We start from the raw sequence: 27,577 nt of genomic DNA on the forward strand, positions 1-27,577 counted from the left end.
GGGTGTGGGATGATGAAGGGGGGGGTGGGGATGATGAGGGTCTGGATGATGACAGGCGGTGATGATGACGAGGATGTTAATGACGGGGGTCTGGATGATGACAGGGGGGGATGATTTATTTCCCACCCTAGGCTTATACTCGAGTCAATAACTTTTCCTGGGATTTTGGGTTGAAATTAGGGGGTCTCGGCTTATACGGTATTAAATAATGACAAGTTGGAATACGGTATTAAATAATGACAAGTTGGAATTCTAGGTCACAAGCAAGATGGCTTAACTCACAGTTCAATGAAAAAAAATTATATAATAATTTAAAAAACAGCGCAGTTTTTCCAAAAACAGTGCCACCCCTGTCCTTAGGTTGTGTAGTATTGCATCTCAGATCCATTGAAGTGAACGGAGCCAGGTTGTAATACCACACACAACCAGAGGACAGGTGTGGTGTTTTTGGAAAATCTTTGCACTGTTTTTTTCTATTCCTGAATATCCCTTTAATATACACTATTATCAGTGTCTACAGCTCGTTTGGACATTTGATGCCAGTTTTCACGATCCCAGTGTGTTCATAGGTTGCAGTAGCAAGGAAAGAGATTAAACACACCTCCACTTTGCAAACGCTCTTTTTACATCCAGTTCGCCAGAGGTCGGATCAACAAGAGGGTGGAAGACGGGGATGTCAAAAACAAGACGCTAAAATACAGAACAAAAGTTAGCTAATGGCGACCTTTTCACATGGCATACAGTGGGGATCAAAAGTTTGGGCACCCCAGGTAAAAAATGTTATTAATGTGCATAAAGAAGCCAAGGAAAGATGGAAAAATCTCCAAAAGGCATCAAATTAGAGATTAGACGTTCTTATAATATGTCAACAAAAGATGGAAATAAAATCTATCACTTACACTTTCAAAATAACAGAAAAAAAAAAAAAAAAAAAGTCATCTGCAAAAGTTTGGGCACCCTGCAGAGTTGTTCATGTACTGCCCCCTTTGGCAAGTATCACAGCTTGTAATTGCTTTTTGTAGCCAACCAAGAGTCTTTCAATTCTTGTTTGAGGTACCTTTGCCCATTCTTCATTACAAAAGTCTTCCAGTTCTTTGAGATTTCTGGGCCGTCTGTCACACACTGCTCTTTTAAGGTCTATCCATAGATTTTCAATTATGTTGAGGTCAGGAGATTGTGAAGGCCAAGGCAAAACCTTCAGTTTACGCCTTTTGATGTAATCCCCCGTGGATTTTGAGGTGTGTTTAGGATCATTATCCATTTGTAGAAGCCATCCTCTCTAACTTCAGCTTTTTCACAGATGGCATCAAGTTAGCATCCAAAATTTACTGAAATTTTATTGAATCCATTCTTCCTTCTACTCGTGAGATATTCCCTGTGCCACTGGCTGTAATACAATCCCAAAGCATGATTGATCCACCCCCATGCTTAACAGTTGGACAGAGGTTCTTTTCATTAAATTCTGTTCCTCTTCTCCAAACGTACCTTTGCTCATTCCAGACAAAAAGTTAAATTTTAACCTCATCGGTCCACAGAACTTGTTTCCAAAATGCATCAGGCATGTCTATATGTTCATTTGCAAAGTACTAACGCTGATTTTTGTGGTTTTCTTCTGATGACTCTTCCATGAAGACCATATTTGTACAAGTATCTCTTTATAGTGGAATAGTGTACCACAAGTCCAGTGTCTGCCAGATCTTTCTGGAGGGATTGTGCAGTCAAACGTGGGTTTTTCTCACAATCCTGCGAGCTGGATATTTTCCTTTGTCTTCCAGATCTTGCTTTAACCTCCACTGTTCCTGATGACTGCCATTTCTAAATTACATTCCGAACAGAGGATATTGAGCATCAACTATTTTTAGTTTCAGATTTCTAGACAACTGCTTAGAAGAACCCATGGTGCTGATTGTTGGGGCAGGGTCAGATGAGTCTGGGCATTAAAAACCCTTGGGATTGACATCACCCGGTCTTCCCAGATGATGATTGAGAACAATCCATGACACTGGCAGGTCTCAGCTTTGCAAAGGGGGCAGTGCATTTTATAAATTCTGTAGGGTGCCCAAACTCTTGCAGATGCCATTTTTTGTTCTGTTATTTTGAAAGTGTAAATGATGGAAATAAAATCCAACTTTTATTGACATATTATAAGAATGTCTAATCTGTAATTTGATGCCTTTTGGAGATTTTTCCATCTTTCCTTGGCTTCTTTATGCACATTAATACAAATTTTTACCTGGGGTGCCCAAACTTTTGTTCCCCACTGTATATCCATTGACATTTCGCCTTGTGGTTCTATTTAACACTCACCGGACATTCTCCGTCTGGATAGTTGTCAGGGATGTACACTGTGAATTTAAATACACCATCCTGGTATAGGCCATGCCTTATAAAGATCACACCAAACCACACTGGAAATAAGAAGTACATTCATTGTAAGAAGAGAGCAGAACAGAACACAATACCTCAAGAGTATCTCTATCCAGGTGAAAAGACCACAGGTCAGGAATGCAGGAGGGGGATCAGATTACTGTCTGCTAAATACCATATTATCTGCCTTTGTGGCTAATTTATTACATGAATCTGTTCTACAACCATTGAATGAGAGGACAAATATTAATGGGAATATACAATAAAGTTTTAGAGCAAAGCAGCTGATCTATAATAAACGTTGCTGCTACTGTAACAGGACATCATTTGCCATAGAGATGGCTAGAGAGAGATAGTAAACATCTTACTTAGAGCAGAGCGATAAGATGGCTGCACATAGACACCCGGCAGTTTCTGCTTCACCACTAGAGTACTGTAGAAGTTGAAAGGTAAAAAAAATAAAAAAATAAAAACACAACCTTAATTTTTTTAAGCAAAATAAATCCAAAAACCATTTAGGGCCTATTTACACATATGGTATCCTGTACATATTTGATGCAGAGTATTTTATGCTGCAGATTTGGAGATTTCACTGTAAGCTAAATGACTGAACACAGCATCAAATCCTGCACAACAAATATGCGCAGGAAAATGTAGGTGTGAATACACCCTCAGAAAACAAAATCACTGAAACAATTCAAGTAACCATTTGCTTAAAGAACTAGTCCCACCTAAGACATTTGCGGCATATCCACAGAACATAAATAAAATTGCTAAAGTGACAGATGGGACCTGTATCTATGCTAGAATCCCCAGACCCCAGTTTCACCTGATAGGCGGAGAATGGAGAGGTGTCAATGGGTATGCAGTCCCCCCCCCCCCCCCCCCATTTACATTTCGGAGGGTAATGGAAACAGACAATTATGTGTGTGGCTGCCTGTCCATTCTCTGCATAGATGTGCCAGCCACCTCAACAATTGGAACATTGTTGTGGGACCCTCATTCTGGACATAGGTGGGGGATCAGAGAATAGGGTTTTTAGGAGGTTTGTATCCCCAGAAGAAAGGTCACTGCCAGTTGTCCAACACCAGCATTCTCTTATTTAAAGAGTACCTCTCATGATCTTGTTAAATATTATAATCCTCCCAGTTCACTGCCCCCATCATGATCATCACCTCCTGCCTTCTATTTTTAAGTTTTCTACCTTGATGTTGCTCTGTATTTTCTGCTCAGATTCACAGACTGGGAAGGGACATTCCCCAGCAGGCATGACATCAAATGAAGCCATACAGGGGAGAACTTCCTCATGCACGCTGCTACACACAGCCCAGAGCAGTGTGTGAGATGAGCTATGATTGGATAAGGCTGCCCCCACTTAGTGGCATCCTTTTGCATCCATTTGTTAGTATGGTCTGTTTATCAGGAATGAAGGGAGAACAGCAGGATGGGAGACAACGGCTGTGTGAACCTAGCCTCAGGAGGTAAATTTATCCACTACCTACAACAAATATTACACTTAAAAAATAAGATCTATATTTTAAAAACCATTATGACTGAATACATACAACTCTGCCAGAAGGGAATACTCTAGGTAGAAAGGGCCGTAGGATGCATGGGTTCCATTTGTGGACTGTGAAGAGGGGGCTGGAGAGATGGGTTTAGTAATCGGAACTGCATTTTTCGGTATAGAAGGAAGCTGTTTCTTGGAGGATGAGGACCGAGGGGGGCTGATCTTCTGGTCGCCCGTTACAATCTTCTCCTCGTTGTCTGGTTTCTGCAAATTTTAAGTGAGAATAAATTTATCTACTAGTAGTCACATGTGGGAACACTAAAATGGGTCATGCTACACATCATTTTCACTAAATTGATCATGTGTGACAACACTACAATGTACATTCTCACATATACATAATGGGGTGGAAGGTTTTAAGGTTTGAGCCACCAATAGCACTTATCAAGAGCAAGTGTCAAGTAGCCTGTAGGAAGGTGCGGCAGTCAAGCATGTGCTACTTCATTATCTATGGGACTGTTGGAGATAGCAGATTGCTGTACTTGGCTATATTCAGCAGTCTCAGACAGTAAATAAAGAGGCACCGTGCACACACGACTGCTGCTAAATTTTATTGGGAGACTCCAATTGAAGGAGGATAAGTGTTGTTGGGGACACAAATACATTAAGGATTCTAACAATATAGAAACCCAATTCCAGAACCTAATTCAAGTACATGTTTCAGAGACTATTAAAAGGGGTCCTCCATTTTGGACAACTAATGCTTATTGTGCCCCTATCAACTAATGCGTCAGAAGATCTGGCAATGTATACCTGTAGTGCATCCGCAGGGGAAATGAAGAATTACACCAAATAATCCATACATCCATAATAGGTTATTCAGAATGTTTAAAAAAAAAAAAAAAAAAAAATAAAAAAGGGCCCTTTGCGAATGTTCTCCACTATAAACAAGAGTTGTTATGGGACAAAATTTACAAATGCAAATAAAGGGACACTCACCTGCCCAATTCCCTGACTTTCCCATGGTGCCCAGGTCCCCATTGGTACCAGTCTCAACAATCAGGAAATTCCCACTCAGCCAAACGCTAGCTAAGGCAGGTCACTACTGTGGTGATTCTCTAATAGGATATACAGTCATGGACGTAAATGTTGGCACAGAAAAGGATTGCAGTAACATGTTTTGCTATACATGTTTATTCCCTTTGGGGGACATACATCAAAGAATTTACACCGTTTGTGTGTAAATTCTTGCGCAAGCTGTTTTTTTGTACATTCTGATAGAGCATTTCCTCCCGATGTCGCGATATGGGGTACCTTGGAGTGACATCTATAGTAGGCACAGATTTATTAACTGCGTACTTTTCCATTGCACCCAAAAAATTTCCGCAGGTACCTTTTTTTTTAACGAAAATATAAGCCATCTTGGACTGCACTTAACGAGATGCTCTAAATCATCCATATCATTTTTCAGTGCGGATTGCGGAGATTACTTTGCTTCTGCCGCCAGTCAGATTATCTCTGTGATACTTAAAATCTTTCCATGTACCTTTTAATAACAATATAATGATTATGGACACTTGTGATCACCCGTTCACCCACAGTCTAACCCCCATACACCAGATAATACACCGGTTTATAGTGCGGGTGAAATACTTCCCGACACAGTTCAGACTTCACACTGTGTAAAATTCAAACTCCCCGCTGTTCTTGAGGAGTGCAGGAGAAGGTGTTGTAGTCCTGGGGCTGAGGTGCAGATCGCAGCAGGTCATTCGGCAGAGAACCGCTGCGATCCACATTTATTAACTTAAAAAGCCGGTGGCACATGCGGCTCCACTGCGTTGCCCGCAACTCCTGTATACACGGTCATAATTCATAATCCCCACCGCCGGGATACAGGAGCTCTGATTGGTCAATAGCTATACACCAATCAGAGCTCCCCTCTCCCGGCGGGGATTATGAATTATAAGAACTGTATATAGGAGCTGGCAGGCAGTGCAGCCGCATGTAACGCTGGTTTGTATAGTTAATAAATGCGGTTCGCAGCAGGTCTCTGGAGAATGACCTGTGATCTGCTCTTGGACTACTACTCCTATCATGAGTCTGTCCCATGATTGGAGTAGTTGTAGTACTGCAGCGCTGAGGGATGGTACTTGCACATCCCCCGGCTGCGGGACTTTATAGGACTACTACTCCCATCATGGACAGACTCTGCCCATGATGGGAGTTGTAGTTCAGGGGCTGAGGTGCAGATCGCACCGGGTCATTCTGCAGAGACCCGCATGTAAGTTAGGAGGCCGGGCAGTACATGCGTCTACACTGCGCCGCCCGCGGCTTCTATATACACTGACATAATTCATAATCCCCGCCTGGAGCTCTGATTGGTCAATAAGTATTCTACAATCAGAGCTCCGTGTTCCAGCAGCGGCTATTATGAATTATGAGAGTGTATATAGAAGCCGCAATGTAGACTCATGTACCGCTTAATAAATGCGGATCGCAGCAGATCATTCTCTGGAGATGCACTTCGATCCCCAGTTATTAACTATACAAAGCGGCGGTACCTGAGTCTACATTGCGGCTTCTATATACACTGTCATAATTCATAATCGCCGCTGCCGGGAGAGGGGAGCTCTGATTGGAGAACAGCTATTGACCAATCAGAGCTCCCGTGTTCAGGCTGCGATTATGAATTATGACAGCTGTATATAGAAGCTGCAATGTAGACTCAGGTACCGCCGCTTTGTATAGTTAATAAATGCGGATCGCAGCGGATCTCCTGCGATCCGCATTTAAGTTAGCAACCCGGGCGGTACACGCGGCTACATCACGCTGCCTGCGGCTTCTATATACACTGTAATAATTCATAATCGCCGCCGCCGAAACACTGGAACTCTGATTGGTCAATAGCTATTCTCCAATCAGAGTTCCCCTCTCCCGGCGGGGATTATGAATTATGTCAGTGTATATAGAAGCCGCGGACAGCGCAGTGTAGACGCATGTACCGCCCGGCTTGCTAACTTAAGAGCAGATCGCAGCGGGTCTCTGCAGAATGACCCGATACGATCTGCACCTCAGCCCCTGGACTACAACCCCCATCATGCACAGAGTCTGTCCATGATGGAGTAGTAGTCCTAAAAGTCCCGCAGCCGGGGGAAGTGCAAGTGCCATCCCTCAGCAGCGCTGCGGTACTACAACTACTTCCATCATGGGACAGACTGGCTCCCTGTTAAGGAACACGCTGCATTAAGTGCGCTCTTCCCAGGGGAGAGCGCAAAAAATGTACTAACCCATACTTTTTTCTTTTCTTCTCATTTCAGATACGTGAATGCGGAGGACTACGTCACATTTGGTGGACTGCGACTATGGCCAGCGTTTTTTTTTTTTTTGTTTTTTTTTTTTAGGGCGGGGGGGCAGTGATTTTTTTAAAATAATTTTTTTAATTAATGTATCGTGTTTTTTTATAATTGAATTTTCAGGCTTAGTAGTGGAAGCCATCTTATAGATTGAATCCATTACCAAGCCAGGGCTTAGTGTTAGCCCCAAAATCAGCTAACGCTAACCCCCAATTACCCGGGTATCCACTGCCACAGGGGTGCCGGGGAGAGCCGGTACCAACAGGCCCGGAGCGTCAAAAATGGCGCTCCTGGGCCTAGGCGGTAACAGGCTGGCGCTATTTAGGCTGGGGAGGGCCAGTAACAATGGTCCTTACCCACCCTGGTAATGTCAGGCTGTTGCTGCTTGGTTGGTATCTGGCTGATACTGAACATAGGGGGAACCCTATAAGTTTTTTTTTTTTAAATAAATAAAAAAAAAGTGTGTGGTTCCATTTTTTTCAGCATCAGCCAGATACCAACCAAGCAGCAACAGCCTGATGTTACCAGGGTGGGCAAGGACCATTGTTACTGGCCCTCCCCAGCCTAAATAACGCCAGCCTGTTACCACCTAGGCCCAGGAGCGCCATTTTTTTAATTGGAGGTTAACGCTAGCTGTTTTTGCTGCTAACGCTAAGCCCTGGCATAGTAAAGGATTCCGTCTATAAGACAGCTTCCACTACTAAGCCTGAAAATTCAATTATAAAAAAAAAAAAAAAAAAAAAAAAACACATTGGGGGGGGGAACGCTGTTCATCTTTGCAATCCACCAAATCTGACATAGCCCTCCGCATTCACGTATCTAAATTTTTGAAGGAAAAACAAAAAAAGGTGTAGTACATTTTTTGTTTACAAACACACACGTGCAAAAACGCAAGTAATAAAAAAAAAAAAAATAAATAAAAAAAAAAATAAAACACAAGAAAAACTGACAAAAAAAACCACAGGAAAAAGCTGTGACAGTTTTTCTGGCTTTTTGCTGATTGACAAAAAACCTCAATGGAATCCTGGCCTCAAAGCAATAGAACAAAATCCCTACGTCCACTTTTCCTGTGAGGTAGAGAAGGAGTGTACAGTAGAGCGAGGGGGGCGTTTCTATAATTGCACAAGATTTATCAAAGGAGTGCAACAGCCTTAGAAAAATCTGAGCAAGAGTGTACAATAAACAAGCAGTGAAAAAAGGGGTAGAACTGTGTCTACAGTAGACACATAATGATACATGTCCCCCTTTGTGTGTATTGGAGCTAAACCAAAAAAAGGGAGGAAAAAAAAAACAAAAACACAACAATTGGACATAAAGTCACACCAAACTTCAAAGATTGTCTGGACAAAATTATTGTCACCCTTAATATTTGGTTGCACACCCTTTGGAAAAAAATAACTGAAATCATTCGCTTCCTATAACCATCAATAAGCTTCTTACACCTCTCAGCCGGAATGTTGGACCACTCTTCCTTTACAAACTGCTCCAGGTCTCTTATTGGATAATGGGATTTAGATCTGGACTCATTGCTGGCCACTTCAGAACTCTCCAGCACTTTGTTGCTATCCATTTCTGGGTCATTGTCTTGCTGGAAGACCCAAGATCTCGGACGCAAACCCAGCTTTCTGACACTGGGCTGTACGGTGCGACCCAAAATCCGTTTGTAATCCTCAGATTTCATGATGCCTTGCACACATTCAAGGCACCCAGAGGCAACAAAACAACCCCAAAACATCATTGAACCTCCACCATATTTCACTGTAGGTACTGTGTTCTTTTCTTTGTAGGCCTCATTCCGTTTTCGGTAAACAGTAGAATGATGTGCTTTACCAAAAAGCTCTATCTTGGTCTCATCTGTCCACAAGACGTTTTCCCAGAAGGATTTTGGCAAAATGTAGTCTTGCTTTTCTATGTCTGTGTCAGCAGTGGGGTCCTCCTGGGTCTCCTGCCATAGTGTTTCATTTCATTTAAATGTCGACTGTCCTGCAGGCTCAGGTAGCATCAGCGCAAACTATCTTTGGAACTTGTTTGGGGCTGCTTATCCACCATCCCGACTATCCTGTGTTGACACCTATCATCAATTTTTCTCTTCTGTCCACACCCAGGGAGATTAGCTACAGTGCTATAGGTTGCAAACTTCTTGATAATGTTGCGCACTGGACAAAGGCAAATCTAGATCTCTGGAGATGGACTTTTAGCCTTGAGATTGTTGCTATTTTTCCACAATTTTGGTTCTCATGTCCTCAGACAGTTCTCTTCTCCTCTTTCTGTTGTCCATGCTTAGTGTGGCACACAGACACAAAATGCAAAGACTAAGTGAACTTCTTTTTATCTGCTTTCAGGTGTGATTTTTATATTGCCCACACCTGTTACTTGCCCCAGGGGAGTTTAAAGGAGCATCACATGCTTGAAACAATCTTTTTCCACAATTTTGAAAGGGTGCCAATCATTTTGTCCAGCCCATTTTTGGAGTTTGGTGTGACATTATGTCCAGTTTGCTTTTTTCCTCCCTTTTTTGGTTTAGTTTCAATACACACAAAGGGAATAAACATATGTATAGCAAAACATGTGTTACTGCAATCCTTTTCTGTGAGAAATACTTCATTTTCTTGAAAGATTTCAGGGGGTGGCAACTTTTACGGCCATGACTGTATGAAAATGGGATTCTAAACTGCACAACCCCTTAAAGCTTTTATGTTAATGTAGGAAAAGTAGAGTAGATTTCTCGCACATGGTATGAAACCAGCCTTTGGCATAGCACTTGCTTCTTACCTTTCTGACAGCCGCTGATGACATGCTCCAGAATGGGTTCATCATCTCACCTCCAGGAAATCACGTCTCTGTTCTGAGGCTCAACCTCTGCCACTGCAATACAAAAGCGAAGAAACCCTAAACACCAGGCTCTTTGAGGAAAGTTATGCTGGTAAAGTTCTCCATGCCCCATAGTAGACTAGACTCTTCAGGTCAGAGAAGATAACATAATGGACTGCAGCGGCCATCGATGAGGCCTTATGGATCCAAACAGATGATAACCTACAACTCTAACTACACATTTCCAAGTAGAGTGAGATGTTTTCCTTGTAGGATAATGCAGGCCATGAAACAGTCATTGCACAAAGGCAGCATTATCCAGAATACTTGAGTGTGAGCTCACTGCGTGCCAGGCCAAAGAGGAAGGACTTATCCTGCAGCTGAACTATTCACAGTGACTAGATTCAGAGAATCAAAGGAGCATTAACCTCATAAATACCAGGGACACATTGTCAAGAGGGACCTTTTATGCTGCACACAGAAAGGGGGCTTCATGACCAACACCAGTCAGCGGTCCTGACAAAGTGCATGCCACTTGCATGGTGCAAGCTTGTGTCAAGTTATTTATTGATGTATTATTTCTAGTGAGAAAAGCAAGGTGATGAGTGTACAACAAACACAAGCACTGAGATACATAGCATGCTGGGACAGAGCCATTATAGCAGTAAAATGAGGACAAAGGTTAGCAGGTATTTACAACCTGAATGAAAAAAAAAACAAAGCTGGAAAATACAAGTCCTTACCTCACCCTCTTCTGTTACAGTGTTTAAGTGTGATTTACTTTAAAAACTAGTCCGGAACAAATATATACACAATTATAGCAGGCACCCAGCTTTCCCAGTCTTCTGAACATCCAGTATTTTGTGACTATAGTTCAATGTATAACCAGCCAGATTAAAGTTTCAGGATCCTTTAAAGTTGAGGTGCCATCCTTGTTGGAACTTTTTAAAGGGGTACTCCGGTGGAAATTATTTTTTTCTTTTTTTGGTCAGCTGGTGCCAGAAAGTTAAATAGATTTGTAAATTACTTCTATTAAAAAAAAAATCTTAATCGCTCCAGTACTTATTGGCTGCTGAATACTAGAGAGGAAATTCTTTTCTTTTTGGAACACAGAGCTCTTTGCTGACATCATGGCCACAGTGCTCTCTGCTGACATCTCTGTCCATTTTGAGAACTGTCCAAAGTAGAAGAAAATCCCCATAGAAAACATCTGCTGCTCTCAACAGTTCCTAAAATGGACAGAGATGTCAGCAGAGAGCACTGTGCTCATGATGTCAGCAGAGAGCTCTGTGTTCCAAAAAGAAAATAATTTCCTCTGTAGTATTCAGCAGCTAATAAGTACTGGAAGGATTACGGTTTTTTAATAGAAGTAATTTACAAATCTGTTAAACTTTCTGGCACCAGTTTATTTAAAAAAAAAAAAAAAAAAAAAAAAAGTGGCGGCCATGCTGGAACATTGGAATATGATATTTGACAACCCGACACTGATACACAAAAGGCTGCAGCACAGTGCCACAGTATACATACAGTCCTATATCTCACAGGAGATCTAATATCAGACATAATGGTTGTCATCCAGCTTTCCCAGATAAGTAGATTTTCAATGCTTACTGTAAAATCTCTTTCTTCGAGGATCCAGTGGGAGACACCAGGACCTTGGGTATATGCTGATGCCACCAGGAGTCTGACACTAGGCAGCAAAAAGAAATTCGGACCCTCCTGGCAGGATATACCCCGCCTACAGACTCTGAGCTATCAGTTTAGTCCCAAAAGCAGTAGGAGAGGACCGACAGGGAAAGAAAACAGCAACTGTCCGAGGAAACCACAGACAAAAAATAAATAACTAACCAACCAACCGAACCAACCTTCGGACAGGCAACCGAACCAAGGACTCCAGACCAAATGGGTGAGAGCTGTGTCACCAAATGGATCCGCCAAGAGATATATATCACCAAAGAATAAGTTGGCCAGCACTAGTATTCCAAACTATTGTAAAAACCTGGCTTGCAGGTGCAGGCTGCTGGGCTAAATATACAGCAACAGGAGAATACAGCAGCACACTGCTAGCGCAAAGATATAGATGAAACATGAGTATGATTATATAGATAGAACATGAAAAGCTATACAGCTGTAATGCAAAAAAAATGAAGATATGAAACTATGAAATTATGAGGTACTTAGCTTGCAAACTTGGCGCCAAATAGCGTGGACCGTCCCACCACCGTAAGGTGACCTTGCATGCCTGCTGTACTGTTAACACAGAGGCATATTCACAGTGTAGGGTCCGTCCCAGAATAAGGTCACCTTACCGTGGTAGGACGGTCCACGCTATTTGGCCCCAAATTTGCCAGCCAAGTACCTCATAATTTCATAGTTTCATATCTTCATTTATTGCATTACAGCTGTATAGCTTTTCATACTCTATCTATATACTCATGTTTCATCTATATCTTTGTTCTGCTGTATTCTCCTGTTGATAGAGAGATTATATTATATTATATATATATATATATATATATATATATATATATATATATATATATATATATATATATATATACATATACATGCACACACACACACACATATACATATATATATATATATATATATATATATATATATATATACATAATTTTTTCTTTATGCCTATTATATTCTCTATGCCTGTGCCCCTTCATCGTAGCGCCATGCTCCTGAACCCCCACCGACAAACATGGAAGTAAAAAATGAGATTAAGAGCTAAAAACACTTCCCTGAATAAAATAAAATTACCTATATAGGAATACAAGTTAAGTAAATCATCATATGCTAAGGTCTAGTGGCATACAACAACATGGTACCCAAGAGAAAGAACAAAAGCCACTATATTGACCATGAGGTAGAGTAAAATCATAAAATTTTATTAGTTTTACATATAACATATAAAGTAAGTGCATGCATATACAATACAGCCGTGCCACAAAAGAAGCGTCGTCAGACGCCGCACCATGGCACCCGGCACGGAGACTACGTGCACCTCTCACAGCGGCCAAATGCAGGTGTGTGTCCTTGTCCCTATTGGCTCACCCCCCCACATATATTCTGACCCCACCAGTTGCCCACCACTCCTGGACAAACCCTGCTAGGCAAAACGCGTCGGAGGTGCGGTGGGTAACTGGGATTGGGGAGTGCCACTCTTGGCTACTATTTACTCTGCATGCTTTCCTTCCTAATGTCTTGGGAAGTACATTTTGCACTGAAGATTGGGTATGTCAGTAATCTATTTATGGATCAGATTTAGGTGGGTGAGAGCCATATACCGAGAGATTGCAGTAAGTTGGGAAAGTATTTAGCAAAGTATTTGACTAGGCCATGCTATAGTGATGCCTCATAGGGGAGCGTCAGCTGTGTGTCAGGAATGCAGAGACATCAGAATTCCCTCTGAAGACCGGAAACATCTGCAAACCAAAGAACGATCAAATGCAGCAATATCCAGCCAAGCCTGATACGTTACCGAGAGTAAAGTCTAAAGATCACGTCCTCCCAATGCCAGTGATCCTTCCCATAGGCAGGACTGCAGAGTAAAGCTTCACAACTTCTGCAAGTGTCACTGACAGACAGCACCCCAGCTGTGCAGTCATAGCTCCCTCCATTCACAGATCCACATGACAGAATCCCACCCGTCTCCTGGATAACATAGGGTTAACCTCCAGATCCCCTTCACATACCTTCATAGGTGGACTGGCAGCCAAACACACACGCCTATCACATTACAGAACAGGTTGTGTCAGACGCTGCAGTAAAGTGCAGACACTTTGCAGCAGTAATTAATTCCACAGCTTTCACAGACACAGGGCAGCTCCAGGCATTACGCTGAGTATTTTATAAGGCTGAATGACATTGTATTACCAACCCTGCGACCGTGCACTGGCATTTATATCACATTACAGAACCAGACAGTGAAAAGGTCTCATTTTATTGGTTTATTTTTTATTTTTTTTTATTAATTTTTTTTTAGAGATGAGCAAACTTACAGTAAATTCGATTCGTCACGAACTTCTCGGCTCGGCAGTTGACGTCTTTTCCTGCATAAATTAGTTCAGCTTTCCGGTGGGCTGGAAAAGGTGGATACAGTCCTAGGAGACTCTTTCCTAGGAATGTATCCACCTTTTCCAGCCCACCGGAGCACCAGAAAGCTGAACTAATTTATGCAGGAAAAGACGTCAACTGCCGAGCCAAGAAGTTCGTGACGAATCGAATTTACTGTAAGTTCGCTCATAATATAATATATATACACACACACACACTTTTTTTTTTAAAGTAAAAAAAATACAGTTGCGATATGCACACTGCGGAATTTCCATGCCAGATGTTTCCATTTTCGGAGTCCACTGAAGAGTCTGCACAGAATGCATAGCCGCCTATGAGACTGCAGTTTGCGGAATGTCCGCACAGAGATTCTATGATTTTAATGCAATTCTACCGCACTTTTCACACAGCAGAATTTCTACGACGAAAACATCTGGCACGGAAATTCTCATTCCAGTGTCCAACATGTCTATTCTTTCTGAGGACTCCGCATTTCTGAGCGGTCCTAGCGCCGGCAGAATATCACTCCACTGTCAGGTGAACGTCGTCACATTTTCCTTCCTCGTTCTGCCACACCTTTCAGCATAACGGAGCTCTATCCTCTTCCCGCTGTCCAGCGCTTTTAGGTTTGGGGACGTGATGTCGCACCCCCACTTAGCCAATTGGTGGCTGAGAAGGGACATCGCTGTGGCTGTTGATTGATTGAGCAGGTATGCGACCTTGCCAAACTCAGAAGCCGCGCACAGCAGGATCTGGAGCTCCGCAATACTTGTGGCAGTGTGGGAGTGAGGAAGGTTAAGTGTTTTGTTTTGTAATTTTAGTCACTGACCAGGTTTCAAAAATAAGTTAATTGCTGGACTACCCCTTTAAAGTGGACAGATTATATTTGTCAAGTAGCATAATGAGTAAAGAAACAAAGCTGCCCATATAAAGATAGCTGTCAGCCGAATAATTTTTCGGCTAAGTGCTATCTCTCCTGGTCCCCCAATATACATGCACACTTGGCTCAGGGGAGGAAACTGCTGCTAAACACCTATGGTGGCAGCTTATTTCAAAAGAATCTGTGGCTGAAACCCAGCAAGCCCACTGCATCATCTGCTATTAGGGGAAGTAGAGTGGCCATTAATCAAAACCTGTGCAGAGGAGAAGCAGGGAAGCGAAGGTGACAAATATACGCTCAAACTGTTTTTATGCAGTAACCAATTTGCCCAGTTTTCTATTTGCCCAGCCACCAAGACACTTGCAGTGACTGGGTTCTGGCAGAGTTTTTAAAACTTGAATTATTAATATGCTAGTACATTTCATTGTAATCAAAGTGTCCTGACATTCTGCTGCCTTTACCAGTTGCAGCCTGCAGTTTGCGCAGCATAAAATTCAAGAAAGGTTCCATTTAAGGATTAGCTGGTCCTTAAAGGGGAGAGATCGGTTGACACTTGTGTCATGTGTAAGGCAAACTTAGAAGGGTTATCCAGCCTGTAGATATCCAAGGCCTATGCTCCAGATTGACACGGGTGCTGAGAGTTGGCCTACTGCTTATCAGTGGTGTGAAGAAGCCCCTATGCTTGTGCCAAAGCCTCTTAACTTTGTAGGAGAGGTACAGTGTTGTCCCATTTACTTTAACAGGACAATGCTGCAGTTCCTTGCACTGCTGCTACTAATGGTATAACAATACAAGGACGGGCACAGGAAAACATTGAATAAGCTGTGATGCTTGTAGTGCTATGGCCCCATCAAAACAGCTGATCGGCAGAGAAGCTAGGAGTCAGACCCCTGCCAATCGAATACTGATCTATATAGAATGTATAACCCTATAAATGTTTCTGTCACATAATCTGCAATATCCAAAAGTAGTTTATTAGGACTGCAGGCAGGTTTCTATGCTTCCTTTTACTTATCTCAGTGACTAGCACCAAAGTCTGCCTGAACTGGCTGATAATAGGAAACAGATTTAATTAAGAACTGATTTTATCCAAAAATCGGAGAGCAGATGAGGACGAGTTACCACCAGTCCTATCCAAACTTCTAACTCTCTAACAGCTGGAACCATTGGTGAGGCATTTAATACACTGTGCCTGGTGCCTCACTGGCACATAAACAGCAACCAAGCCGTTGTCTCAGCTACCAGGCTATTTGATAAGATCCGGATATTCAGCCAAAGCAACCAAGGTTTTTGTGATCATGCAGTAAAATTCTATGGCTTTCTTACATATAAAAGAGATTATAATAGTTTCCTAATGTCATCATCAAGGCTAAATTACGGTGCAACAAGCCGCTGTCATTCCAGGCGGGTGACACTTGGGTGTGATCAGGACAAATCATCACTTGAGTCACTGACAGACAAACGTGAGGCGTGCACAGTGTACCATGTAATTATGTGAGCGGCTGCCCGGCCTATCATGACCAACTGAGACAAATTTTTTAAATTTCCTTTATGTCTGACCACATTGCTCTCTGCTGACACCTCTGTTCATTTTAGGAACTGTCCAGAGTAGGAGCAAATTTCCATAGGAAACCTATCCTGCTCTGGACAGTTCCTGACATTGTGTCAGAAGAGAGAACACTGTGGTCAGAAAGAAAAGAAATTCAAATAGAAAAAAAACTTCCCGTGGAGCATACAGCAGCTGATAAGTACTGGAAGGATTAAGATTTATTTTAAATAGTAGTAATTTACAAATCTATTTAAACTTTCTGGCATCAGTTAAAAAAATAAAAAATAAAGGTTTCAGTGGAGTACCCTTTAAATGAAGCATTAACGGAGATCTGTAGTGAACTAAACTTATCCCCTATCCGAAGGATAGGGGATAAGTTATAGACTGCGGGGTCCGAGTGCTGGGGCCCCTCCATGTATCTCTATGGGATTCATGGAGGGGCGTACCGGCTCGTTCGGATAAGGGATAAGTTCAGAGCCCTACAGATCGCCATTAAAAGCTAGGAGCCCTGTAAGGCAGAGTTCACATATGTCCAGCTCAGTAAAACCAGCCTAAAACATAACGCACCTGATGTCACAACTGATGACAACATGCATCAGTTGTAATCAGTTTTTTTAGCAACCGGCATCCCATTATTTCTGAATGCCGGACAGGGAAACGCAGCAACATGCGTTCCTCCTACCAGCGTGTCTAACCATCCGGCATCAAACTTGAGTCACTGGACAATGTAAACTATCCCATTCAAATTAATTCTCAGTTCCCTCCGATGTTTTTTCTACAGCGCTGGAGAAAACAGCTGTGGGCAACTGTAAGGGTGCATTCCCACGTGCCGTATTTTGCTGCGTATTTGCTGCTGCGTATTTTATTTTCCCGTTGAAGTCAATGGGTAGGAAAATACGCCACGTGGGAATGCACCCTAATACACAACCAATTGTACTTTGTAATCACCTATTTAATAAAGTGTACAGTAAAACTAAAACGAAAATTATTTGTGGGGAGAAATTAAAGAAGATTTCCAGTGAAAAATAAATAAATATATCCCCTATCTGCAGGACAGGCGATAACTGTCTGATCACGAGGGGTCTGACCGTTAGGACCTCCTACGATCTCCGGTACAGAGCCCTGGCTTTGCTCTGCTAATATGCATTTCATACTCAACACATCAGATGGTCGAAACACGTCCCCTCCATTCATCTCTATGGGAGAGGCGGAGGCAAACGGATAGGTGATCATTTATTTTTTGCTATGGATACTTTATTTTTTTATTGTCAGCCTTTAACAACCGTTATCGGGATGGGGCACAACTGGCAATAATGTGTCCTGGTGGCTTTAATTTACTATAATGGGGTCCTTCAGGCACCGTTATTTTGTAGCGGGGGAGCTATTCCTCCCCGGGTCCCCCGACTGACGTCACACTGCCATGTCCTAACGGCAGTGTGAATGAAGCATTAAAGGAGTATTCCAGGCAAAACTTTTTTTTTTTTATATATCTATCAACTGGCTCCGGAAAGTTAAACAGATTTGTAAGTTACTTCTATAACAAAATCTTAATCCTTCCAATAGTTATTAGCTTCTGAAGTTCTCTAACTGCTCAATGATGATGTCACGTCCCGGGAGCTGTGCATGATGGGAGAATATCCCCATAGGAACTGTACAGCTCCCGGGACGCGAGTCATCAGAGAGCAGTTAGACAGAAAACAACAGCAACTCCACTTCAGAAGCTAATAACTATTGGAAGAATTAAGATTTTTTTAATAGAAGTACTTTACAAATCTGTTTAACTTTCCGAAGCCAGTTGATATATAAAAAAAAGTTTTGGCCTGGAATACCCCTTTAAGGACATTACATCAAAGTTGGATCAGCCTGTAGTGTGATTTTCCACTTTGATTTTGAGTGTGACTCCATATCCAGACCTCCATGGGTTGATCAATTTGATTTCCATTGATAATTTTTGTGTGATTTTGTTGTCAGCACATTCAACTATGTAAAGATGAAAGTATTTCATAGTTCATTAGTTTTAGTTCATTCAATCAGATCTAGGATGTGTTATTTTAGTGTTCCCTTTATTTTTAGAGCAGTGTAGTATAGGGCTTAGGACCTCTATAGAATTTCTATAGAAGTCCATGGGCCCTATACAATCAAGTACAAACGAATGTCAAATGACCGGACCCTTTCTCTCCACATGCCATATTAGGATCTATGTATGTTCTAGATGGGGTGCCACCTTCAGGACCATGCTCTAGATTACAGAACCGGGACAGATCTTCATAAGCAGATTCCTAGCTTTCATGCATTACTTGGATGGCAATTTGATGGAACGGCCAACATACACTGCTACATTTCAAAAAAGGGGCCGCGCCAGATAGAAGGTAATACTAATGTTCACCAGCAATATCAGCTGATCAGTGTGAGTTAGCGCATTAGATCCACAGCAATTCAAACAAAAAAAATATGGGGGCTCAACCTCTATATCAGAGTACCTATCAGGGTGAAAAACAGTATATCCCAATAGCCCTTTACAAAACGAAAGAAGAAAAAAGCAGATATACTATAATGCAGGGCACACCTATCAGTAACAACAATATTCTGTATGAATATCTTTATTAGCAAAAAATATACAAAAATACATAGATCCAAAAAGACAATGCAAAAAATAACAATTCAAAGTGCTCTAACCAGAGCAACCTCCTACAAAAACCATGAGGGAAGGATATAAACCCCCCCCCCCCCCCCTCAAGAGGGCACATGTATATAAATGATAGGCAGATAATACTGCTCAGTCTGTCCAAAACGCCAACATCATGTGTAAACCATATATGTGGCAGAAAAAACAATATCTACAGATCAAATTACACAGTATAGCATCAAAGCAAAGTAATGCTGCCCTATACTTCATGCCCAGAATGGACTGGCTATCCTACTGAGCATAAGTATAGCAATGTAATAGTATAACATAATAGCAAGCCAGTGCGGGATATAAGACACTAGACGATCTTCACATTTTCTCAGGGGATCCAATTTTTTTATTTGGACTGAAAATCATGAATAACATAATAGCAGATCAGTGCAGGATACTAGACGGATGCAGGTATGAACAGATCACAACATGTACCCCCCACAGAGCCCCACGCGTTCTGTTACTGTTAGGCAACTTCCTCAGGGGAAGCTGTCTAACAGCGACAGAACGCGTGGGGCTCGGTGGAGGACACATGTTGTGATCTGTTCATACCTGCATCCGTCTAGTATCCTGCACTGATCTGCTATTATGTTATTCATGATTTTCAGTCCAAATAAAAAAAATTTGATCCCCTGAAAAAAGGACCAGATCGTAGTCACTAGCCGAATATAATCGGGTCCGCAGCCCCATAATAATTAATGGCTCCGTATCGGTCTGTACCTGTCCCTGCACAGATACGATTTCAGGCAATTTGAGCTTCCGAAATCGTATCTGTGCATCGGAAGGTCAGATTGTGGTGTGAAGGAGGCCTAAGGATGGTCAGCCTTCTGTGTCATAGGGATTAACAGTGCACCAGGGTCTGGCAGTAACATTTCTCCTGCCTTGAGCCGACATGTGTGTTTGTGAAGCTGGGAGAGAAAAAAATAAAATCAGAGGAAAGATCAGGAGTGAAAACACATGAAGTTCGTGCAGAGACCTGTCAGAGGATATCCGTACATTAGGAGATCATCTGTATATATAGAGAGAGTGGTGCAGTTGCCCATAGAAACAAGTTTGCAGCTTTAACCCCTTAACGACAAAGGACGTATATTTACGTCCTCCGCCGGCTCCCGCAATATGCTGTGGGGTCACGCAGTGTCCCCACGGCATATCGGGTCGGTCCCGGCGGCTATCAACGGCCAGGATCTGTGGCTAATACAGGACATCACCCATCGCGGTGATTCCCTGTATTAACCCTTCAGACGCGGCGATCAAAGCTGAGCACCGCGTCTGAAGTGAAAGTGACCCGGCTGCTCAGTCGGGCTGTTCGGGACCGCTGCGGTGAAATTGCGGAGTCCCGAACAGCTTACAGGTAAGCGGGAGGGCCTTTACCTGCCTCCTCGGTGTCCGATCGACGAATGACTGCTCCGTGCCTGAGATCCAGGCAAGAGCAGTCAAGCGCCGATAACACTGATCACAGGAATGTTAATACACGCCAGTGATCAGCATGAGAGGTCAGTGTGTGCAGTGTTATAGGTCCCTATGGGAGCTATAACACTGCAAAAAAAATTTTAAAAAATAAAAAAAAAAGTTAAGGTCATTTAACCCCCTTCCCTAATAAGTTTGAATCACCCCCTTTTCCCATAAAAAAAATATAAAAGTGTAAATAAAAATAAACATATGTGGTATCGCCACGTGCGTAAATGTCCGAACTATAAAAATATATTGTTAATTAAACCGCACGGTCAATAGCGTACACGTAAAAAAATTCCAAAGTCCAAAAAGCTTATTTTTAGTCACTTTTTATACCATTAAAAAAAAAAAAAAAAATTTAAGAAAAAGTGATCCAAAAGTCCGATCAAAACAAAAATGGTACCGATAAACTTCAGATCACGGCGCAAAAAATGAGTCCTCATACCGCCCTGTACATGGAAAAATAAAAAAAATGTTCTAAGGGTAAGAAGAGGACATTTTTAAACATATACATTTTCCTGCATGTAGTTATGATTTTTTACAGACATACGACAATATCAAACCTATATAAGTAGGGTATCATTTTAACCGTATGGACCTACAGAATAAATGATAAGGTGTCATTTTTACCAAAATATGCACTGCGTAGAAACGGAAGCCCCCAAAAGTTACAAAATGGCGTTTTTCTTCGATTTTGTCGCACAATTTATTTTTTCCATTTTCGCTGTGAATTTTTGGGTAAAATGACTAATGTCACTGCAAAGTAGAATTGGTGACGCAAAAAATAAGCCATAATATGGATATTTAGGTGGAAAATTGAAAGGGTTATGACTTTTAAAAAGGAGGGAAAAACGAAAGCGCAAAAACTGCTAAACCCGTGTCCTTAATCGGTTAAAAGTCAAACCAGGCTGATTGGTTGCTATGGGTAACTGCCCCACACTCTTCCTCCGCACAGATGCTGATAATTCCTCCCCAGGTTGTGTATACTGCAGAACACATCACAGACATGCTCAGCTGTGAACCTGCCGCCCGGGAAATACTCACCGGTCTGATGCCACGCCCCCTAGCGTTCTCCAATGGCAGCGCGGTGCTGCCGATTATCCCGGAAACACTGCACTGCCAATGGAGAGCGCATGGGGGCGTAGTTTCAGACGCATGAGTTTGCATGCATGAAGGAATGCGGCTTTAGGCTGTGTTCCCACATTAGCGTTTGCCCTGCAATTAAACACCACTGTGGGAACAATGTCAATTACATTAGACTCCCCCTGTGATTGGAAGCTACGAGTCCACAGGGGGCGGGACAAGCCCCCTGATTGGCCAGCTGATGACAGCCGTGCCAGCCTGGGGAGCGGCACTGGGCTCGGTAGGTCTAAGGCCTGCAGTGGAACTCCCCGCCACACACTCTCTTACCTCCGCTATCTCATGTCCGCCCAACACAGGGCCCTCTCCGTCACGTTACTGTCCTTGGCTCGTTCAGCCGCTTTATCATTTGCCGCAACGAGTCATCACTGCTTCACACTAGTATCAACACCGCCAGCCGCTTCCGCCCCTAGCAACGGATATCCTCCCCGCCCGCAACCATAGCGACCGCCGCGCAAGCTGATTGGCCGACCAATCTGTCATTCTGCTGACAGCCGCGAGGGGTGTGACCAAACAGACGCTGCACGACGAAGAACGAGCGCGCCCATTGGCTTCTTTCCTGGTTATAATTACATTCAATTGGGCGGGACGTATAAGTGCACAGTTTAAGAAAGGGTGGGGCAAGCGGATGATTGACAGGTGCAGGGTCAGGGCAGGGCATTTTAGCTGGGAGCAAACATCTGCCAGCCAAAGGGTACACGGTCAACCCGCAAGAGACCATCGATCGGTTCCAACTTCAGCAGTTGTGTGAGAAATTCGATACAGTCAGCCACTATAGTCCCCACTACTTCTGTCACCCAACTTTCCCAGAACCCTGAATGTCAGATCTGGCAAATTATGCCATATATGATAAATTCCTCTTTACCCTCATTTCCTCATCATCCTTAGGATCTCTGCTTGCTGGCAATTAATAAAAAGATATCTGCTCTGTACTCACACTATGAAACATGGTTTCCCTACCAGGGTGCCTTCAGTTGTAAAACTACAAGTCCCAGCATGCCCGGACAGCCGTCGGCTGTCCGGGCATGCTGGGACTTGTAGTTTTACAACACCTGGAGTCAACCTAGTTGGGAAACACAGTTTTATCTATACACTGAAAGTGATTTCCATTGGCGACATGGCACATTCCTGGGCGGCAGACACATGCCAGCATATTCTTGGATATGGATGCCACCGTTTCAGTGACACGTTGCACTAGAAAGGAATATATATATATATATTTACATTACAAACTTGAATGAATACATTAAAATTGTTTCGTGAACAATTGCGTTTGGTTCCATCTTCCAGTTCTAATCCATCCCTACTGTATGTCAGTGCTGTATAACATATTCTGTCCTTGTATATACACTCACTGGCCACTTTTTTTTTTCAGGTACACCTGTTCAATTGCTTGTTAACACAAATATCTAATCAGCCAATCACGACAGAAACTCAATGCATCTAGGCATGTAGACGTGGTCAAGACAACTTGCTGAAGTGTGGATGAAAATTCCTTGTTGATGTCAGACGAGCAGGGGGCCGTTCTACGGCACTACACCGGAGCTCAGACTGGAGGAGGAAGAGAGGCCACACTATGGACTGTGAAGGAGCCAGGTGAGTATGTTTATTTTTTAATCTTGACAAAAGAAGCTGCAACTACCTTAAAGGGGTACTCCCGTGGAAAACTTTTTTTTTTTTTTTTAAATCAACTGGTGCCAGAAAGTTAAACAGATTTGTAAATAACCGTACTTCTATTAAAAAAAATCTTAATCCTTCCAGTACTTATTAGCTGCTGAATACTACAGAAAAAATTGTTTTCTTTTTGGAACACAGAGCTCTCTGCTGACATCACGAACACAGAGCTCTCTGCTGACATCACAACCACAGTGCTCTCTGCTGACTTCTCTGTTCATTTTAGGAACTGTCCAGAGCTGAAGAAAATTCCCATAGCAAACTTATACTGCTCTGGACCGTTCCAAAATGGACAGAGATGTCAGCAGAGAGCACTGTGGTCATGATGTCAGCAGAGAGCTCTGTGTTGCAAAAAGAAAACCATTTCCTCTGTAGTATACAGACACTAAAAAGAACTGGAAAGATTAAGATTTTTTAATAGAAGTAATTTACAAATCTGGGAGAGATCACTTGAAAAAATCCATAGTGAAAAGCTCCAGCACTTCCGGAGTGGATAAAAAAGGCTAACGAAACGTGTCGGTTTTTATCGTATTTTCCTGCCTTCTATGCATGCTCTATGCATGTTTTTTACCTCCACGGAGATTGAATAAATTCTATACTGTTTTATCCACTCGGGAAGTGCTGGAGTTTTTCACCATGGATTTTTTCAAGTGATTTTTTCCTGTATTGTTTGCCTCGTGGAGCAGCCACGTTTCCGTGCACCCAGACTGGATGAGCAGCAGAGACCGAACACTACGAGGGTGAGCTGTATATATTTTCCAGTTTCTCTAATTTACAAATCTGTTTAACTTTCTGGCACCAGTTGATTTAAAAAAAAAAAAAAAAAGGGTTTCCACGGGAGTACCCCTTTAAAGGGGCTGCTGCTACTACTACTACTACCTAATCAGGGCTCTAGCTGGGCCACCTAAAGCCAATCACAGAGCTTTCCCTAAGCCATTTGGACAATAAATCTTTGGCCCAGCCTGAGGTATTGAGCATATTGGATCAGTATTTTATTAGGAATATCTCTATATTGTGCTCCATTCAGCTTTCCCTCAAGCCTGATCAGTTAGGATACCCCCCACAGCATGATGCTGCCACCACCACACTTTACTTTAGGAATGTATTGGGTAGGTGATGAGCAGTGCCTGGTTTCCATGACATGACACTTAGACATGATGCTTAGAACTGAGGCCATAAAGTACAATCTTGGTTTCATCAGACCCGAGAATCTTGTTTCTCACAGACTAAAATTCCCTTAGTAGATTTTTTACAAGCCCCAGGTAGGCCTATTGAGGACAGGCTTCTTTCTAGCCATTCTGCCATGAAGCCTAGATTGGTGTAGTGATGCAGTGATAGTTGACCATCTGAAAATTTCCCATCTGCACACAGGATCTTTATACAGGGTGGGCCATTTATATGGATACACCTTAATAAAATGGGAATGGTTGGTGATATTAACTTCCTGCTTGTGGCACATTAGTATATGTGAGGGGGAAACTTTTCGAGATGGGTGGTGACCATGGTGGCCATTTTGAAGTCGGCCATTTTGAATCCAACTTTTGTTTTTTCAATAGGAAGAGGGTCATGTGACACATCAAACTTATTGGGAATTTCACAAGAAAAACAATGATGTGCTTGGTTTTAATGTAACTTTATTCTTTCATGAGTTATTTACAAGTTTCTGACCACTTATAAAATGTGTTCAATGTGCTGCCCATTGTGTTGGATTGTCAATGCAACCCTCTTCTCCCACTCTTCACACACTGATAGCAACACCGCAGGAGAAATGCTAGCACAGGCTTCCAGTATCCGTAGTTTCAGGTGCTGCAGAATGGGCAAAACAAAAATTGGAACAGGACCCTCAGTTTACGCAGATTTTGTTCAGTGATGAGGAAACTTTTATGTGAATGGTGAAGTTATCAAACAAAACCACCGCCATTGGTCTGACACTAACCCACATTGGATAGGTCCCTCCAAGACTGTTGAAACACAAAAATTGATGGTAAGGTGTGGTATATGGGGTACAAAGATAGTGGGGCCATTCTTCATCAATGGAAACCTCAAGGCCACTGGATATGTGAAATTGCTACATGATGATGTGTTTCCCTCTTTATGCACTGAAGCTGGCACGTTCCCTGAGTTTTTCCAGCAAGATGGTGCACCACCACATTATGGGTGTCAGGTGCGAGCATTCCTAGATGAACAGTTTCCTGGAAAGTGGATTGGTCGTCGTGGGCCAGTTGAATGGCCCCCAAGGTCTCCCGATCTGACCCCCTTAGACTTTTATCTTTGGGGTCATCTGAAGGCAATTGTCTATGCTGTGAAGATACGAGATGTGCAGCACCTGAAACTACGGATACTGGAAGCCTGTGCTAGCATTTCTCCTGCGGTGTATATAGTAGTATATAGTAGTATATACGGATACTGGAAGCCTGTGCTAGCATTTCTCCTGAGGTGTTGCTATTAGTGTGTGAAGAGTGGGAGAAGAGGGTTGCATTGACAATCCAACACAATGGGCAGCACATTGAACACATTTTATAAGTGGTCAGAAACTTGTAAATAACTCATGAAAGAATAAAATTATGTTAAAGCCAAGCACATCATTGTTTTTCTTGTGAAATTCCCAATAAGTTTGATGTGTCACATGACCCTCTTCCGATTGAAAAAACAAAAGTTGGATTCAAAATGGCTGACTTCAAAATGGCCACCATGGTCACCACCCATCTTGAAAAGTTTCCCCCCTCACATATACTAATGTGCCACAAACAGGAAGTTAATATCACCAACCATTCGCATTTTATTAAGGTGTATCCATATAAATGGCCCACCCTGTAGATCAGCCAGAGTAACCAGTGGGTTCTTGGTCCCCCCTCTTCCAAATCCCTAGCCCCCAGATAACTTAGTTTTGTGGGGCAGCCAGCTGTAGGAAAAGTCCTGGTTGTTCCAAACTTTTTCTTTTTAACCCCTTAACGACCACGGAAATGAAAAAAAAAAAAAAAAAGAGTTAATAAATGTGATGTAACCCCTTCCCTAAGGCTAAGTTTCCACATGGTTTATTTTCTGGCAGTTTTTGTAGATCTGCCACTGCAGTTTTTGAGCCAAAGTCAGAAGTGGATCCATAAGGGAGGAGAAGTCCTTCCTTTATATGTCCTATTCCTTTTGATTACACTCCTGGCTTTGGCTCAAAAACTGCAGTGGCAGTTTTCCCAAAAAAAAAAACAAGTGGAAACTTAGCCTAATAAAAGTATGAATCACCCCCTTTTCATTTAAAAAAAAAAACTGTGTAAAAAAAAATAACCAGATGTGGTATCGCCATGTGCGTAAATGTCCGAACTATAAAAAATATATCATTAATTAAACCACACAGTCAATGGCGTACGCCCCAAAAAAATTCAAAATAGCTTATTTTTAGTCACTATTTATACCATAAAAAAATGAATAAAAAGCGATCAAAAAGTCTGATCAAAACAAAAATGGTACCGATAAAAACTTCAGATCACGGCGCAAAAAATGAGCCCTCATACCGCCCCATACACAGAAAAATAAAAAAGTTATAGGGGTCAGAATATGACAATTTTAAATGAATACATTTTCCTGCATGTAGTTATGATTTTTTTCAGAAGTATGACAAAATAAAAACTTTATAAGTAGGTTAGCATTTTAACCGTATGGACCTACATAATAAAGATATGATGTCATTTTTACTGAAAAATGTATTGCGCAGAAACGGAAGCTCCAAAATTTACAAAATTGTATTTTTTCTTCAATTTTGTCGCACAATTTTTTTTTTCCATTTTTCCGTAGATTTTCGGGTAAAATGACTCATGTCATTACAAAGTAGAATTGGTAGCGCAAAAAAAAAAAAGGCGGATTTTTAGGTGCAAAATTGAAAGGGTTATGATTTTTAAAAGGTAAGGAGGAAAAAATGAAAGTGAAAAAATGCTTGGTCCTTAAGGGGTTAAATGGGCACTGACAGATTTAAAAAAAAAATGTATACTTTGTTCATCTTGGCAAAACATTAGCCTTTCTAATATACTTAATAAGAAAATTTTATTTCCTTTGTACAGAAATCATAGCATATAAAAAAAAACACCACTAGGGGTCCCCAGTT

At 42.1% G+C, this 27,577-nt stretch overlaps 2 protein-coding genes across 3 annotated transcripts in view; one reads left to right on the forward strand and one right to left on the reverse strand.

The window, feature by feature from the left end:
• The window catches only part of AKTIP (AKT interacting protein), a 42,039-nt gene extending 19,806 nt beyond the window's left edge, over positions 1–22,233 (reverse strand). The window contains exons 1-6 of one of the 2 annotated variants that reach the window (XM_056525629.1): positions 22,081–22,233; positions 10,003–10,095; positions 3,933–4,141; positions 2,736–2,800; positions 2,308–2,408; positions 602–690 (exon numbers count right to left, since the gene is read on the reverse strand). In XM_056525629.1, coding sequence (XP_056381604.1) covers positions 602–690; positions 2,308–2,408; positions 2,736–2,800; positions 3,933–4,141; positions 10,003–10,047 — 509 coding nt within the window. In that variant the 5' untranslated portion in view covers positions 10,048–10,095; positions 22,081–22,233. Of the gene's footprint in view, positions 1–601; positions 691–2,307; positions 2,409–2,735; positions 2,801–3,932; positions 4,142–10,002; positions 10,096–13,751; positions 13,776–22,080 lie in introns of those variants that run through there. The other variant, XM_056525630.1, reaches the window with a different exon arrangement.
• A 32-nt stretch (positions 22,234–22,265) lies between these two features.
• The window catches only part of N4BP1 (NEDD4 binding protein 1), a 106,020-nt gene continuing 100,708 nt past the window's right edge, over positions 22,266–27,577 (forward strand). The window contains exons 1-2 of the mRNA XM_056525627.1: positions 22,266–22,372; positions 23,186–23,406. The gene's annotated coding sequence lies outside the window, so the exon portion shown is untranslated. The remainder of the gene's footprint in view (positions 22,373–23,185; positions 23,407–27,577) is intronic.

This window comes from Hyla sarda, chromosome 6 (assembly GCF_029499605.1).
Source record: "Hyla sarda isolate aHylSar1 chromosome 6, aHylSar1.hap1, whole genome shotgun sequence".
In the NCBI taxonomy this organism is placed as follows: Eukaryota; Metazoa; Chordata; class Amphibia; order Anura; family Hylidae; genus Hyla; species Hyla sarda.